Below are 16261 nucleotides of genomic sequence, written 5' to 3'. Positions count from 1 at the left end.
TTTTAGGCGTGTCTCTCATATGTACATATGCAGCTAAGGAAGCCACAAAGAAGATGAAAAAGGCTAAGCTATGTAAGTGGTCCCAGTAGTATTCTTGGCTGCTTTACAGCAGGCATGTCTGATGCATAAAAAAAGTGCAAAGTGAGGTTATATTCTGGTAACTCTTCACAATTTTCTGCAGAGCCAATGGGAGCATATGCTAACTAACATTCTTTTATTGCAATCAAATTACTAAGTAACGTGTGCTACTGAACGTGTGTAAAGGGGAAATTGTGTACTTCACTACTAAAATGTATCTTCATAGGTCATTAGGTACCACACAAGGATCTAAGCAAGCACTAAGGTTTTCAAAGAGAGAGACATAAATGTGTGCAATGGACTTGCTGTAACACCAAGCATATGTAGCTGATTAGCACGAGACAAGTGGTGCATGTCCTATGCACTAGGATGTATAAATTTCAGTTATACTGCTGTAAGAGCATTTCTGTCCACAGATTATTTTGCTGATTTAGTTGACAAACAAGCCTGCTGTGACATTGTGAAGTCACACTTAAACCCCTTGTTCAAAGTAAATTGCACACAGCAAATAGTTTTAAAAATTAAGGACAAGATAACGGGCTGTGGCTGCAGCCTGGTGTTATAGAATGCACAGAGCTACATGAGCACTGCAGGAGTCTTGGGAAGCATCCTGCCTCATGTGTGCACAGCCCTTCCTGGTCCTGAGTTGCAGCCACCTCTTCCCCTACCCCCTCCTTCCCACGTTAACCACAGCCTGGGTGACTACATTTCTTTCTCTCTCCTGCAAAGTGTCATAAGGGATATTTCCTTCAGAGAAGCAAACATTGAAGGGCAGAAATATCCTCAGGCTTCTTTATTCCATCCTTAGTTACAGCCACATCCCTAGGTATAGAGGTTATAATGTGTTATATTGTAGATGCAGAACACATAGACATGTCTTGTATCCCAAAATCATTGATATGAAGGCATAAGAGGAGGGCATCCCTGTCACTCACTCATTATTTCATGACAAGGTCACTCAGCTATGAAAACATTCAATCTGACTTTACCAAGATTTTGCACTCACAGATGTACCCCAGATCGATTGTGATGTCAAGGCGGGGAAGATAATCAATCCAGAATTCATTGCAAAATGCCCTCCTGGATGTCAAGATGTAAAATACCGTGTTTATGGCACAGACATCTATGCTTCCTTTTCCAGTGTGTGCAGTGCTGCAATTCACAGGTGAGTGAGTTTATATGAGCAAGGCACTCAGACAAAACCATCATTTCAGTGTAGGGAACTCTCGGCTTTTCAAACTCTTTAAAGTTCCCACTGCCTTGTAAGTTTGATTGCAGGCTGCTGTTCTAGTAGAAAACCTGCAAGAAAGACCATGTGTGATGCAATGGATCCAATCTTATAAAGTGCTGTCAATCTTGTATTCTGACTGAAGTCAGTCATGTTTGAACATGTTCCCCAACCTTTGGAGAAGTGTCCTGAGATTTGCAGATCTCTCATGCATGCATAGCAAATTACTGTTGTACTATTATTATTCAAGTGGAAGATAGGGATGGAGCTGCTGCTACTAATAAAGCTTCAGAAAAAAATAGGCATATCACCAGTGATGAATACATATAACTCTCACACTTCTGGGATTGGTTTTGGTTCTCTAGATTTGAATTAAACTGTCCTTGACATCAAAGGCTGCGTAATGTGCTTTCCTGCCACAGAAAAGGACACTAGACAAGAAAATGTATATGACAAATTTTATAGCACAAATTTTGCCGAGTTTTATTAGCCATGCGAAAATGTGCATAAAATTTTAATGGAGAATAACTTCACAACCAACCCCGTAATTGTAGGCAGGATGCAGAGGCAGGATGCATTCAGCTGAAAATGCAGTAAGAACTTACAAAACCTGATTGATAGTGTGGCTTCATTTGGAATTATTCGAGCTGTTGCAGTGCTTCCAGTTCTGTGAAATAGCTGGGATCTTGAGTAAAGTTGAATAGTTAAGGCTTTGGGACATTATACCGTACCTCTGCACTGCGCAGTGCACAGGCCAGCGTGCCTGTGTGTGTAGGGCTGCCACCTCCTGGCTGCAGCTCTTTCTGCTCAGCCCCTTGCTGGGGAGATGAGTGCCAGGTGACTGGCCTTCAAACGACAAATTCTTCCTTCAGATACTAGTGCACAGTGGAAATTGTTTGTCCCTGCACACAGAGCTTGTCTCAAAGGGAAGTTACAAAATACTGATAGCGACTGCAATTTCCCCTGTAGTTCAAATGCTGGCTGCCTGTATTGTTGCAGTGAGGGTTTCAGTTTTCCTTGTTTGCCAGCTGGGTTTGGCTTTGTTAGCTTATATGTTGCATTTCCACAGACAGTGAATTTCCTTTCCTTACAGTTATTTTACCAGCAGCTTCTTGCAGTCATCAGAGAAAGCTACAGCTCTAACATCTTCACCATTGTTCGCTGCCCACTACTTATCTTCCTGCAGTGTCATTACTGTCATTACTGCCCTACCACCCTCCAGAGTCGCAGTCGCTTCCTGGTTTGCCTGCTTTCCTAATGATGTCACAGCAGGTTGCATACACTGAAGGTTTTCTGTTTGTCTTGAGACACATGTTACATCATATGTCAAACACCATTTAATGTGCACTGCACATGGAGCCTGCCAGGTTTTCTACAGCTTCCAGCAATATTGTGTTCAGTTTACTCAAGGCTGAGGTCAGAACCAAGCTTAGTTTTTTGCAGATAACACATACTGGAACTCAAAGAAAACAATTTCTTTACAAAAGAAAAAGTCAAGCGAGTGGGAGGTTTGCCTCAAATTTGTATTTCTGGCACATGGGTGGCCCGAAAACTCCTCTGAGTACCTCTCCCTGCATCTTCAGTTACTCAGTCAAGCTTGCAGGAATTTTAACAAAGGCAGTAGCTTGTTCTTGTGTGCAACTAGGTCAGTCTTAAACACAGGACCAGTAGATCAGTGGGAAGAGCAAACAGATCCTGGCAGCACTTTGTAACAAACTGCTCTTTCTCAATGTGGAAGAAGCACAAGTATTTCATAGCAGCAGACATAGTAGTAGCATCACAGCTCCAATGTAGCCCCTGGTTTAAAAGTAAAAGTGAATGCTTCATACCTCTTGCATTGTTGAACAGTTTCTAAGTTTTGGGCGGGAATTTCCACCTTCAGACACCATGTTTCCCCTTGCAGTGGTATAATTGACAACACAGGTGGGAAGATCCTCGTCCAGAAAGTCGCCGGCCACTCCGGTTACCGCGGGAGCTTCTCCAACGGGGTCCGGTCCCTGTCACTGCCACGCTGGAGGGAGTCCTTCCTCGTGTCAGGTACCGTGGTGAGCGCTGGAGCTGCCTGCCCTCCCCGGCTGCTCCCCACTGCCCGACCAGCCAGGCAGCAACAGGCGGAGGGGGAAGCAACCTTCTCATTTTAAAGACCTGTTTAGTCACCACAGGCCCATCCCACCTAGCTTTAGCATGAATAATGCACTTGAGACAGTTTTTATTCTGGGCTTCCTGTATTGCCCGCAGAGACATACACTCCACCAGCGGTGTGCTCCGTTTAGCCCAGTGTGGGTCTGAGCCCACTGCCAGAGGTGACAGGCAGTCTGGATTGACTCTCTGAGGGCACATGAACTCCTTCTATTGATGTAGGAAATCTGAGCCTCGGTGCTGATGGGGAGGTCTTCCTATTGCACTTGCCCTCCACCCTGGTAAGTAGTGCTGCTAAGGGAACTAAAGGGCCTTTTGGCAGTTTGAAGCATCCTCAGCCCGCACCTGAGTTCGCATCTTCTGAAGTAACTTCTGACTTCTGTCAACCCATCTCAAGCCACATATAGACATACTGTATTTATGCAAACCCTATATTAAGCAATTCTATTGGTGCATCCCAAGTATGTTATGAATTCTCCCCACCTCTGTTAACCAAACTGTTTTGATATCTACCCAGTGCAGGGAAATCCATCTTAATTTACTGCTCATTCCTTTTTTCTTCACATAGTATATACAGCAGCTCACTTGCATTCACTGACAAAATTCACAGATTTTTTTTTTTGTAAATTAGATCCCCTTTACACCAGCTTTAGATTATTTAAGCCCACTTGCACTCATTCTACCTATGTGAAAGGAGGGTCTAATTTACATTGCTTTACATAAAATTTCTAAATCTAACTTCTTGCTGCATCCATACGGTGGGTCAGTTCTTGCTGGTCTGCACTTTTGGAGGTTTAAGATAGGTATGGCCAATTGATATTGGTTAACTACATCATTCCTGGAAAAAAACAACAGCCGAAGGATCTGAACAGCCACTGAAAATAAAGAAATGTTCTTTTCATGTGAAAGTTTGTGCGCAACAAAGGAGGTCTCAGAAACTGACCAAAATGAACTGTCATCTGGAGTTTGCATTAATACATGTGGATGCACTTTTTGCAGCATTCTGCCGTGGGTACACTATACTATGAGAAGGATTTATTTTGGATGAGTAGGAATTTCCTGGAACTGCTGAATTGCTACTTGTACTTGTTGCTGTTTTTTCCCCAGCAAACAGCACATTGTAATTCCGGTACATAAATGGAAAATAAGATGGTTTTTTTACCTCAGCAGCTGCCCAGTTGTTATCCCATAAAACTGTAGGAATTTTTGATGTATAGTAACAAATCTTTATTCTTAATTAATGAGACACTATAAAAGAACATACAAGAGAAAGTTACAAGTTACATGTAAGAGGAGATGATGAGAAATCTGGGTATGTGTAGGCATGATAAGATTTGTCCCTCATGCACTTAATTTTATGCGTGCTGAGTGCTCTCACTGATGTCAGTGGAACTACTCAGTTTATAAACTAGCTCAAGAATAAATCTAACATAATATATCCTATAACATATATCATATCATATTACATACATAAAAAGGAAGAAAACTCTCACTATACCTACTGAAAATGTGGGAATTTTAGAATTTTAGAGAGAAGTTCAGAAGACTAAAACCCCCAAGAAGGCTGTGCTATTCATCTCAGCAGCCTGAGGCTGAGTGCAGACAGATCTCACTCTGATAAAGAGATGAGTTGGGGTTTTTTTTTTTACAATTATGAGTCATAAAAAGACAGAGCTGCATAAAGCATTCCCCAATAAAAATACAAAAAGTCACCTAAGGGATTAATTTCAAACAGCTTTAGAGCTTAAACTGAGTCCCCTATTCTCCAGCTGAATTCCCTTTCAGCAGACCAGACCCGTATGTGATACTATACCCTGGCAATGTGCCAACAGTTTATTCCCAGTTAGGATATTGTCACCAAGAGTTTGTGATGTTTAAACTGTGAATGAGCATCCACACAAAAAAGCACAGAAGAGGAATCCTCGGGGGACCCAGGCGATGAAGTGGCGTGATTCAGGGGCAGTGGGGAAGGAGGTCTGTCCTCTGGGATTAAAGCAGCCAGCACACCAGGAGGTATGCAAATGCACTGGTATTCACTTTCAAGCACTGAAATGCCTTGGCACTCACTTGAATGACTCCATTCAGTTTAGTGGGAGTTTTGCAGCTAATGGGTTAAGAAAATAGAGTCCTAAACCTCTGGGTTTGCTAGGGTGAGGAGCCACCACCCCATAGCTTGTACTTCAATGGCCAGAAGTTGAGGTTTTCTGCCCACATGCAACCCCATTTTTAAGTACATTAAGCAAACTCCAACCTAGATGTAACTTTTTCCGGACAGTGAAAAAGACATGTTACCATTGCTCCAGAGAGCAGGGCCACATTCAGGTCAGACCTCAGACCTACTTCTTGGTCACATATGGGATGCAAGTTGCTGTTGATCATAAACCCCAGACTCCAGGAGCAGCCAGCCTCCCCATGCTAGCCAGTTTATTTGCGCAGCAGCGGGCTTCAGGTTTGCATTAGAAATCAGATTAACACAGAAATATTCTAAATTAAGATCAGAGTATTACGCTATTACTGCATCCATGTACCAACCACTCATACCTGACAACTTTGCCTCTGTTGGGGATAAAGAAATGCATCTAGAAATCATCTGCAATCCTATAAGCTTTCCATCTTTCTACTAAATTGGCAGAAGAGCTCCCTAGGCCTGCTTGGCTCCTGATCCCAGTTTTAGCTTAGGGGGAAGTGGATGTGAAGACCTGCTGCCCTTCACTTAGGCCAGCTTCTGTGAGAGACCCGAGGGCAAGAAGGAAGCTCTTTCCAGCTTGTCCTTGCATGCTAACTTGCCAGCTCTGGTCTTTGGCAGATCTGTGTTGACTTTAGTGGAGCTGCTCTCAGTTTATACGATGGTAAATGAGAAATGGAATAGCTCCTTACATCATTCATTGCCTCATTAGTAACTCAAACTAACTTCTTCATCTAGGTCTTTTTAATGACATCTGAAATTTCAGAGAGGAGTAAAACAAAGGAGACATAGACATGAAAAGGGACAAAGGACAGTGCCTCTCCAGCTCCATGGCCATCCCTGCACATAGAGGACTAGTTCCTCTTGCATATACCCTTCTTTGTGGGCCATCATGGGGGAAACAGCCTTCAGTTCCCAGGAGCGGCTCACCTGTAGCAGCTAATTCTGTTCAGTGCTGTTGGTCTCTGGATTAGTCACCCAGGATGACAACTGACATGCTCACAGTGCCATATAGACCTTCTTAAAGACCCTCCCCCACTGAGGGAATAAAGGAAAGCAAACCTAGCAGCACCATCAAGACTCAGGTTTTGCAGGAGGTGGAGGTAGGTCTCACCTGAGGTGGTCCAGGTGCATGACACAGCACAGCATCTTGTAGAAACAATCACCAGGGTCTGCAAGTCCTACATCCACTAACTCCTAGAGGCCAGAGCAGTCTTTCCAACACTGGGCTTCTCTGCAACACCTTCCATTCAGTGATATATGGGAATATAAAAACTGCCCCAAGAGTTGGAATTGCATGGCCACATGTACCAATAGAGATGGCATCTGCTGCTGCACTAAAAAGATTTGTGGTTTAAAGCTTAACTGGGAAACGTACCTCATTGTTTTAAGACAGGACCCTCATTTTAGATCTAAATATAGGTATCATATGTTCCCACACACAAGCACAGCCTTCTCTCACTGTTATTACTGAAAAAGACTATTGCCGGAAATGGCATCTTGCAAAAGTGAGGTCAGAGAAGAATGCTGTGTGCATGACGAAATGAATCCCACATCAAACATGCTTTCTAAGTCAACTGCATAGTCGGGCACTGGAAAAGGCTGCCTAGGGAAGCTGTGGGTTTAAGTACAGGTTTTACAGTTGTCCTTCAGGAACAGTCCCCTTATGCTTAACACCATCTGAGAGCAAAGGAATGAACTAACTGACCTCTTCAAATCCTTCCCAGGACTGAGTTTTCATGCTTTCCAACTTTTTTTTTTTTTATGATGCTGGATTTAGGCATTGGTATTTTTAGTGGTACGCTTTAGAGATTTCTGCCATCAGACAAAAGAAATCTTCAAAAAAATGAGTTGGGCAGTAAAGAAGTGGGGTCTGATTCTCAACACATATGTTAGATGAGAATTTTATTGCAAGAAAATTTAGAATATTTTGTGATGTTTTCTGATGGGGGGTTTTTTGTTGATTTTTTTTTTTTTTTGTAGAGGGCAAGCCAAGAAAAGGTGTGACATATCCATCAACTCTTGAATATTCTTCTTCAAAAAGCACAGCTGTTAAATCAGGCAAGTAATTGTGATTGACTTTCCCTTACATCCATTCACAACTATCTGTTGTAGCTTCTTAGTTGTGTAACACAAAGATATAATTATTCAGAGCCAGAAGTTCATGCATCCCTTAGTATCTCATCCAAATCCCTCATGTTATTTTTTTATGTTAAGCATATGGAAATTATCCCAGACAATTTGTATTTTTTGGTTGTACCATGTTTCACAGACTTCTGTTTCTAAGTAGTTTCCCCCTTGCTTTAAATCTGTTAGTGAGTATGATGTTGTACTGATTATATGAAAGCATTTGAGGTTATAAATGTTGACATTCTCCTATTGTTATTCATGTTATCTTTTGGGATATTCAGTGTTGAGTGTATAATAATAAACAGTAATATAATACTAATGACACAGATGGCAACGCACAGCAGCTTTATCTAAGGATGATATGATAAGGAACTACTCTGTAAGACTCAACTCAGTTTACATAATTTAGTTGTGTTCAGAGATCTTTGATCAAGTCTCACACCAGGTAGTAGTTGATATTCAAGTCTGTCACTGAAATGACACTTGTTCATGCCCCCTGTAACAACTGTGTAATGTTCAGACTCTTCCTTAGGGGTGTGAACTAAAACAAAATTAATGGCTCATACTACTACACACTTCCTTAACATGTCTCTTTTGCTGACTGCTGAGCCTAAGCCTTCCTGAGCTTATCCACTGTGAGCTGTGGTATAACAAAATGTGCTGCATCTTCTCCATGAACTCAAATGCCTGTCAGTGGGTGCATCCATCCAAGGCCACACAGAAGTTACTTGGAGTCCTGCTCTTCTCCTGTACATTATTGTTTGGTCCTTGGAAGCAAAGTGCAGAGCTCTTTCCTCATCTTTAGGCTTTTATTTGCACAAAGGCAAATTTAAATCTGAAAGCTGTAGCTGTTCAGACTGAAAATGCATCACTCAGAGCCATGCCTTTAGCTTCCCATACCTTTGCATTTACAATCAAATAGGTACAGATTTGTATATATCTTGAGCACGTATGCAGAAATTACTGACCAAATATTATGCACTGCTAGAAGGGAGGCAATACCTTAGAAATCTTGGCTTTTTCTAAGAAACATTTACTAAAAGTACATCTCATCATTCCCAAATGTACCCACACTTGAAGTATCAGCCCAAATGTCTCACACCAGACCAGGGACAATCGCAATGAGGGTAGAGCTCAGCAGGCAGCAAGCAATGATTTCTTCCACCAGTGCTAAACCCCACATTATGTGAAAATCAGTGTAGAAATAGGGAGCATCATCAGGTCACATCTCAGTCACACAAACAAAATACCAGGAGCTTGTTCCTGCAGCAAACCAAAGACGCAAGCGGCTTCCTTCACTTTGTTCTTGAATCAAACAGTATGAATGAAAACATTAGGATCCTAGCAACAAAGACTGTTGCATTCACGCAGAGAAAACCCGGGATGATCAAAGGAGCAAGTAATAACTGTTACATGAAACCCAGTACTTTAGGATGCCACTGCTTTGCTTTGCCCAGCCCTGTTCCACAGGTAGCAAAGAGATCTGATAGTCACAATCCACCTTCCCCGAGCCCAGCTTGGCCCTGTCAGCCCTCCTCAGCCCTGCCACCTCAGCCCAGCCATCTCAGCTGTACTCTGTTAGAAACAGCTTGTTCTTAAGACAAAAATCTCTGTAATATGGTGCTGGGGCCATCTTGTGATAGAGGATTCCCTACTTCTCTTTTTAATTTAAAAAAACTACCTTTTTCTTCTGATTTAAACTATAGAGACCACATTGGTTCACTTGGATACTTAAATCCACTATCTGTTGGAGATAAAGGCAGTCCTTTGAGGATTACACACACTTGCTGCCAGATTAGTGAAAAATCCTGCTTCACACCTGATTAGCTGTTGGAGATGCAGTTTTGGTCCTCATCCCAGGGATGCTGGAGATTCATAGTGCCTGACATTTCTTTAAATGCTGCTGGTGGTTACAGTGCTTCCCAAATGCTGGGCAGAGCAAGAAAAACCTTCCCAAATCTGTAGCTATTCACAGATGGTAAAACCAATCAAAAGATATTTTAAAAAATAATACAAATTTTTAGGAAACCATCAACCCTGGAGTAATTTCTCAAATAGGTCAATGCTGCCAAAATCAACTAGAAAAGAGAAAAAAACGGAAGATCAAAATCCTCCACTACTCAGTCAGACATAAAAGCACAGGCAGATTCTTTTGCAGGGTAGCAGTAAATGAACTGCAATAAATGTTCCAAGTACTTTGATGACTTCGGGTCTTAGAAGAAAAAAAGGACAAAAAAAATCTCCCTTTTCCTTCTAAGGCAGTCCGTGGCATTGAGGATTTGGCCCCATGATGATCTGACAATGTCAGGCAAGAAAGAACTACATCTGAACGTGAATTAGTGATGGAAATATTGTATGTTAGCTGGTATTCCCCAAACACCCTACACACACCGTGACCCTGATTCTCAGGACACACTGTTACTCAGAGGAAAAATCAACAACATGATGCATTAATCTTATGAGTATTGGTTTATTAGTGGTAAAAGCCCATATATATTGCTCAATTCAGAAATTCTATTGACATTGGCAGGAGCTTTGGGCAGTAAAAATGCCTTAATTTGGCACCAAAAATATGGGGTGAATACTCTCTAGAGCCACCCAGCCATCACTTTTTCTTGCTTGGTGAGAAATCTCTGGTTAGACTGACTGACTACCTAATGCCAGGTGATGCAATGCCTTCCTTTGGAGACTGATAATCTCTAAATAGAAGAGTTAAATTATTTTCTTCCAGAGCTGCGTTTCCTAATGTGCTTAATTTTGCTTCAGAGCCTAAAAAGCTAGAGCAAGACCTAAAAGCTACAAAGAGTGCAGATACCGCTAACCCATCAGAAAAAGCATCGGAACAAGGTATGGGTTGGGGATCTCAGTGCCCTTTTACAGTATCCATCCCGGTCTAAACTGCCTAAACAGCTTTACCTCCCCGTCCAACCTCCTCTCTACAGCCTCTTTCCCACCAAACCCACCCCATTATGTGAGCACCTGCAATGGTGCTTGAAGAGCATGTGCCGATTCAGAGAAGAGAGGGCACACTCTCAGTTTAATTTCTGCCTGTGCTTTGGGTGAGTTCAGATGTCATGAACTTAAAAACCCTGCATTAAGGCTCTCAGCAATCTCCTGTGCAGAGCATGTGCCCTGCAAACCCTTTGAAGATACTGTGAGATGGGCACTCTGCCTGCAGGAGCACTGGGAACGGCTAGCCCTCAAGAGACCTCCTCTTGTGTTAAAGGCTCCACCAGAAACCCAGCCAACATGTACCAAGGCAACATCTTTTCTCTGCTCTTACTACGCTGCTTCCTTGGGTTTTCTGCTAATACTGTTAGCTCCCAGCTTCCTTGCTCCTTGCTGCCTGGGGTATAAAGCTGGCCGATGTGCCTGCTCCCTGCTCCAGCAGCACCATATCACAGAAGACTCACTGTGCCCTCTGTCTTCTTTCTTCTAGTGCAGCAGCGTGGAGCAGGGCACCGTTCAGCCCAGAGAGCCATTCACACTGATTTTTTCAGCTGAGTTGTTTTGCTTTTCTTCTGAGCTCTCTTTCAGCATTATCCCATTAAAACTGTCTGAGATCTGAGTTTTTCACTGGCTAGCATTAGGTGGTAATTAATCCACCAGACAGTTTCATGACGATGCTTTCCAAAAGGAGAACATCCAGCAATAAAATACAAGCTTGTGCTGTGCAGCAATGAATAGACTGCACACCATTCCCTTTCAGTGTACACAGTGTGTCAAGCCATCGCCAGGGCTATGGGCAGGAGGAAAGGAACAAGACTGAGGTGAACATGGAATATATTTTAGGGCAGTTTGTTGTAGGTAGATGGAGAAGATAACAGTGAAGGATCTTTTTTGAGACGATGACTTGAAAGAACTGTAAGCAAGTTAACAATTTCATATAAGGATATTTAGGATGCAAATTTTGCAACTAGAATTGTCTCTGTTCTCACAACAGATGATGCATTTTAAAAGTAGTAGCAACTGTGAGATGAGTCAAAGTTAGATGAAATCATCAGCACCTCCCAAGTGCTGCTCTCCCCGACTCCCCTCAGCCAAAGCCCTAACACTCCCTGTTCTGGCTCTGACCCGCTCCCCAAATCACCATTACCTAGAAGCTGTCTTTCTGCCAAAAGCATTTCAGTGCTGTGATGGGCAATGCATATTTTATTCTGGTCTGTGACTCAGAATGGCCATCTTTTATTACCAGATGTCAGTTGATTTCCATTTATATGGACTTTCTAGCTGTTTAATTACACTGAGAAAAGATGATGGCAAAACAGAAACTGCAACTGACTGGTTGAACCATTTCATAGGTCTGAGACATCTGTGAGGTTGCTAGGTGTTCCTGGCCAAAGCAGAAAAGTATAGGGGAAACACTAAGGCTGCAACAGGCTGTTGTCAGCACCCTCCAGACAGCGATGTAATGCTGTGTCACACAGGCACCTGTGCGACACACCCACACAGCAACGAAGGCACTAATGGCTCCACAGATGAGGATGCTTGTACCATCCTGAGGAGAACATCAGTGTCTGGGTTGCCTTAAACAGTGAGCGCTATTAATGATGCTTCCATGCATGTCACACATCCAGCTGCAGTGATCGTGTCACTGTTCCTACAGGGGACGCAGTCCACAAAGAGTATCAGACATCTCCAGTGCTGACACCAGCTACACAAACGGCCACCACAACCCCAACACCAACAACCACGACAACAGATCCTTCCACCACAATGCCAAAGCCAACCACAACACCTGCGACAATCAGAACCACAACAGTTGCAGCTGCAGCCAAGACTAGACCTGGACTGCATAGGGTCAGAGATATAGGTCAGTAGCATGGATGTTTGCATTGCTTTCCTTCTGACCTACAGCTTTCCTAAAATTTAAGGAAGGAGACATGCAGCTGAATATACCATGATTTAGTGGACCATTAATTCAGTAATTCAGTGTAGAAATATTAGGAGTGGATAAAAAAATTAATTCCAGCAGATAAGTTGGAGTTAGAGTTGTGCCTTTGAGATAGATACAAAATTAGTGTGTCTCACCTAAACACAAACATGTAGATTCTCTGAGATGAGAGTTCATCTGCAGTAAAATTATGGCTAGTCTTTATCTTTACATATAATATACTGGCATATTAACTGATTCATGTGGGAGTAAGCTCTCCATCCCCAAATGCTGTCATGATTTTCAGGGATAGGAGTCAACAAATAGTTCTTTAATTCGCATGTCTGGACTGAGAGTTCAACAAATAGGTCAAGACTGATTTAGAATTAATTTTGTGATAACTTTCAATAAATGAAAGTTGTAGTATATTTTTTGTAACAGCTTTTGGATTTTAAAGATTAAAACACTGTGAAGGACATCTCATATGACTTTTGCACACCTGGTTTTCTTTAATCTTTCCTTCTCCATTTATTCTTACTCATTAACATTGGGGTTTTTGGTTCAGTAGCTGAAAATTAAAATCTCTTATTTTTAGGTTCTAGCAGTGTCCACCCAGCATACTCATCTGTGGTAGCTGCAGCATCAAGTAAGTATGGTGAAGTAAGTATGCCACAAGGCATGCACTAGAGTGTATTTTAAGGCAGCAATGATTCAATAACCTTTCAAGCCTCAGCAAACTCAATGACTGAATCCACATCTGGATTTAAAATGAAAAACAGATGCTTGGCCTGAATGTCAGAGATGCTGATCACCCACAGCTCTGGGGAAGCCTTTCTAGTGAATATCTGTGCATTTCAGCCTTGACAAATGCTGGGTTTTGCAACACTTGAGACAAAGCTTGTGCTGTTTGAATCATGATTTCCTGTTGCTTCCTTCTGTTTTACTCTCTCAAAGGGAGACTTGATTTAGTTGTAAGATACATGATGCAGAGGGCTGCATAGCCATCTAAACTTAGGGCTGAGAGCTCTGAAATGCCGAGTTATGTTAAACCAATGCTCTTTCAAAAACCTCAGGCTGTGGTTCTGAGCCTGGCATAAATGTGATGTTATTCCTGGCATGCCACTCATGTTATTGACAACAGAGTGGTGGCTGCTCAGAGCTCTGCATCTCAATCCAGAAGCCTGCTCCCATTCCAGCCCACAGCCTGCAATGCAAGTATTTAGAGGTGTTTTCCCGTACAATGTGTAATTGCTCAGCTGTGCGGTCAAGTAAAGAAGAATATTTTCAACTGTTTTCAAGTTTCTGAGCACGGGGATACGATTGCTTTTGAGTGAAAAGGGAGCTGGGCCATCATTAGGTTTTATGCTCTGTTGCTATTTCTGACTGCCTTGCGCTTGGCTTTGCTCTCATATACATAACTGCAGCCCTCCCTGCTGCCAAGTAATTCAGAGCCAAGCACATGGCAGGGCAGGTATCTTTCAGGCAATTCAGGTCTTGAGGGAAAGCATTGTTAAGTCAAATATAGCTGCGAGCCCAGAATAAGGGCAGGGGCTGGAGGGGTTAATCTTACTGAGTCAAATGTGCAGGTATGTGTATGGCAGGATTTACAGAAGTGCCAACACAATTCAAAGGAGTTTAAATTCAGTGGGAATCTGCATGATTCAGTACCTAATGTGCCTGTAAACCTGGTCCTGCTTGTTGCTTTCTTTTCCATTTCCTACTCCCGCAGGCTGAGCACAGAAGAGGCCATTACTGTCTTTACTAGCAATTAGGAAACCCTGTTTGAGGTTCCCCAGTCAGAGATGCATGTTGAGGGTAAAGTTCTGGCAACACTGAAATCAGTGGGAAGGTTGTATTTGTCTTTAATAAAACCAAACCTTTAGTCAAAAAAAACAAAAATAAAAAAGCACTCACTTTTTCAAGTCTTTCAATGGTCACTTCATTGCAATTTGGATCCATCTTTCTTCACAATTTTCTTTACTGAAGTTCTAAACATAAATTAACTACCAAAAGATTAAAGTGATCAGAATTAGGGACAGGTTATTGTGAGCTGGAGGAGTGGTGGAGACCTACTTCTGATTTCACAGACTTCATTTCTAGGACCATGTCCAGCATGTCTGTACTCAGTATTTGGCTTCCTGGATTCTCCTGATCTCTTCTTGATTCTAAAAGAGAAGAACTGGCTAAAAAAAAAATACAGAAAGTATAAATAGAGTTTTGAAGCGATGACCATACACAAAGCCGTTTATGAGTCTTCTCTGTCTGAGGAGCCTTTAGGACTTACTCCTATTATTCATGCCAGAGTTTCTGATGACGTCGTTGGCCTTAACCAGAGTTTAGCTTGACCGGACAGAATCAAATGTTCTCCTGTCCATCTTGGCTCACAGGGACTCACAGACCTACCTCTCACAGGGCACTGGTAGTCTGCCTGCAAAAGACACCTCAAAAGTAAACAGCCTTGAAATACAGCACAGTCAGAATGAGCATGGCTGTGGCTGTTGTTAGCTCTAGTGTTTCCATTTCCAGCCACTGGTACTGGCAAAAGTTCACAGAAGCAGAAAAGCAGGACTTGCAGATTAGAGCATTAAAGCAGGGGCAAAACTCCTCTGCCCTAGCTCTTGCTATTCTTTCCCCTTTATCTTCTGTTTGTCAAAGATACAGAAACAGGAAAAGTATCTGAGACTCTGCTCCATCACAGGACCCCTGCTTCAAAGACTTGATGTGGCAAAACTGCTGAAGGAAAAACCACTGATATGACTGGCATGACATTTGACAGCTTATTCCTATCTGCCCTACTAGCAAGTGCAGCACTTCACCAGCGCAGTATGTGGTAAAGGATGACCCTGAAGGGGAAGCAGCAATGCCAGCAGGCTCTGAAAGTGGATGCAAACTCTCTGCGGCTCTGGGCACAACTTTAAGTTCAGCCATGCTCTGGTACAATGACAGCTTCTGCCTCTTTCCAACAGCAGTTAACTAAGCACACTCCCAAGGGCCACGAACTCACTTGCCCTCTCCCATCCCAGCTCTTCAAGCAAGCCTTTCTTGCACAGCTGCTTGGACTCTAGGTGAGGATTGGGAATAAATCCAGTGCTTCTGTGAACACTGCAATCATAAACCATGTCACGATCCTTGGTGCCATACTGAGGCACTGAGCTGCAACCAAGCACCAGGCAGCGAGTGCCTGGGCATCCTCAGGCAAGGCGCTGCCCTACTCTCTGTGCCCAGCTCGGTTCAATGGTTGCACCTCTTTTCAGACAGGGACTCTAACCTGGGCGCTGACTACCACTGTACACTACACTGCTTTCATCCCCAGCTGCGACTTACTGTAGTAGTAATGAGAAAAAAGAAAAAAAGAATGAGGAAACAACAGTAGTGCAATTGCTAGAGAAAGCATTAAAAGCTCTTCTCCAGCAGCACCAGACCACCAGGGCTCATACCTTCAGGATGCACTGGGTAAGGGCTCCATCCTGGCACTAGGGACAACAGCTGGCATTTATTTTTGGATGCTGCCTTTCCCCCCAAGTTAACCCTGACTACTTAGCCCATCAAAGGTGCTGACCAAGTTGCAGAAGGCCAGGCATGTTTTGTGCACAGAGTAGCTGCTGGCCTTCTCAAATCAGTTGCCATC

At 42.9% G+C, this 16261-nt stretch overlaps 1 protein-coding gene across 10 annotated transcripts in view; it reads left to right on the top strand.

Annotated features, from left to right (window-relative positions):
- The window catches only part of VIT (vitrin), a 55412-nt gene that overhangs the window by 17379 nt on the left and 21772 nt on the right, over positions 1-16261 (top strand). For 9 of the 10 annotated variants that reach the window (XM_052806286.1, XM_052806284.1, XM_052806283.1 and 6 more), the window contains exons 3-9: positions 7-72; positions 1072-1243; positions 3210-3343; positions 7614-7691; positions 10527-10607; positions 12367-12573; positions 13229-13279. In XM_052806286.1, coding sequence (XP_052662246.1) covers positions 7-72; positions 1072-1243; positions 3210-3343; positions 7614-7691; positions 10527-10607; positions 12367-12573; positions 13229-13279 — 789 coding nt within the window. The remainder of the gene's footprint in view (positions 1-6; positions 73-1071; positions 1244-3209; positions 3344-7613; positions 7692-10526; positions 10608-12366; positions 12574-13228; positions 13280-16261) is intronic. The other variant, XM_052806282.1, reaches the window with a different exon arrangement.

Source organism: Harpia harpyja, chromosome 13 (genome assembly GCF_026419915.1).
Source record: "Harpia harpyja isolate bHarHar1 chromosome 13, bHarHar1 primary haplotype, whole genome shotgun sequence".
Classification (NCBI taxonomy): domain Eukaryota; kingdom Metazoa; phylum Chordata; class Aves; order Accipitriformes; family Accipitridae; genus Harpia; species Harpia harpyja.
Note: the sequence above shows the minus strand (reverse complement) of the source record. Positions and strands in the feature narration are given on the sequence as shown.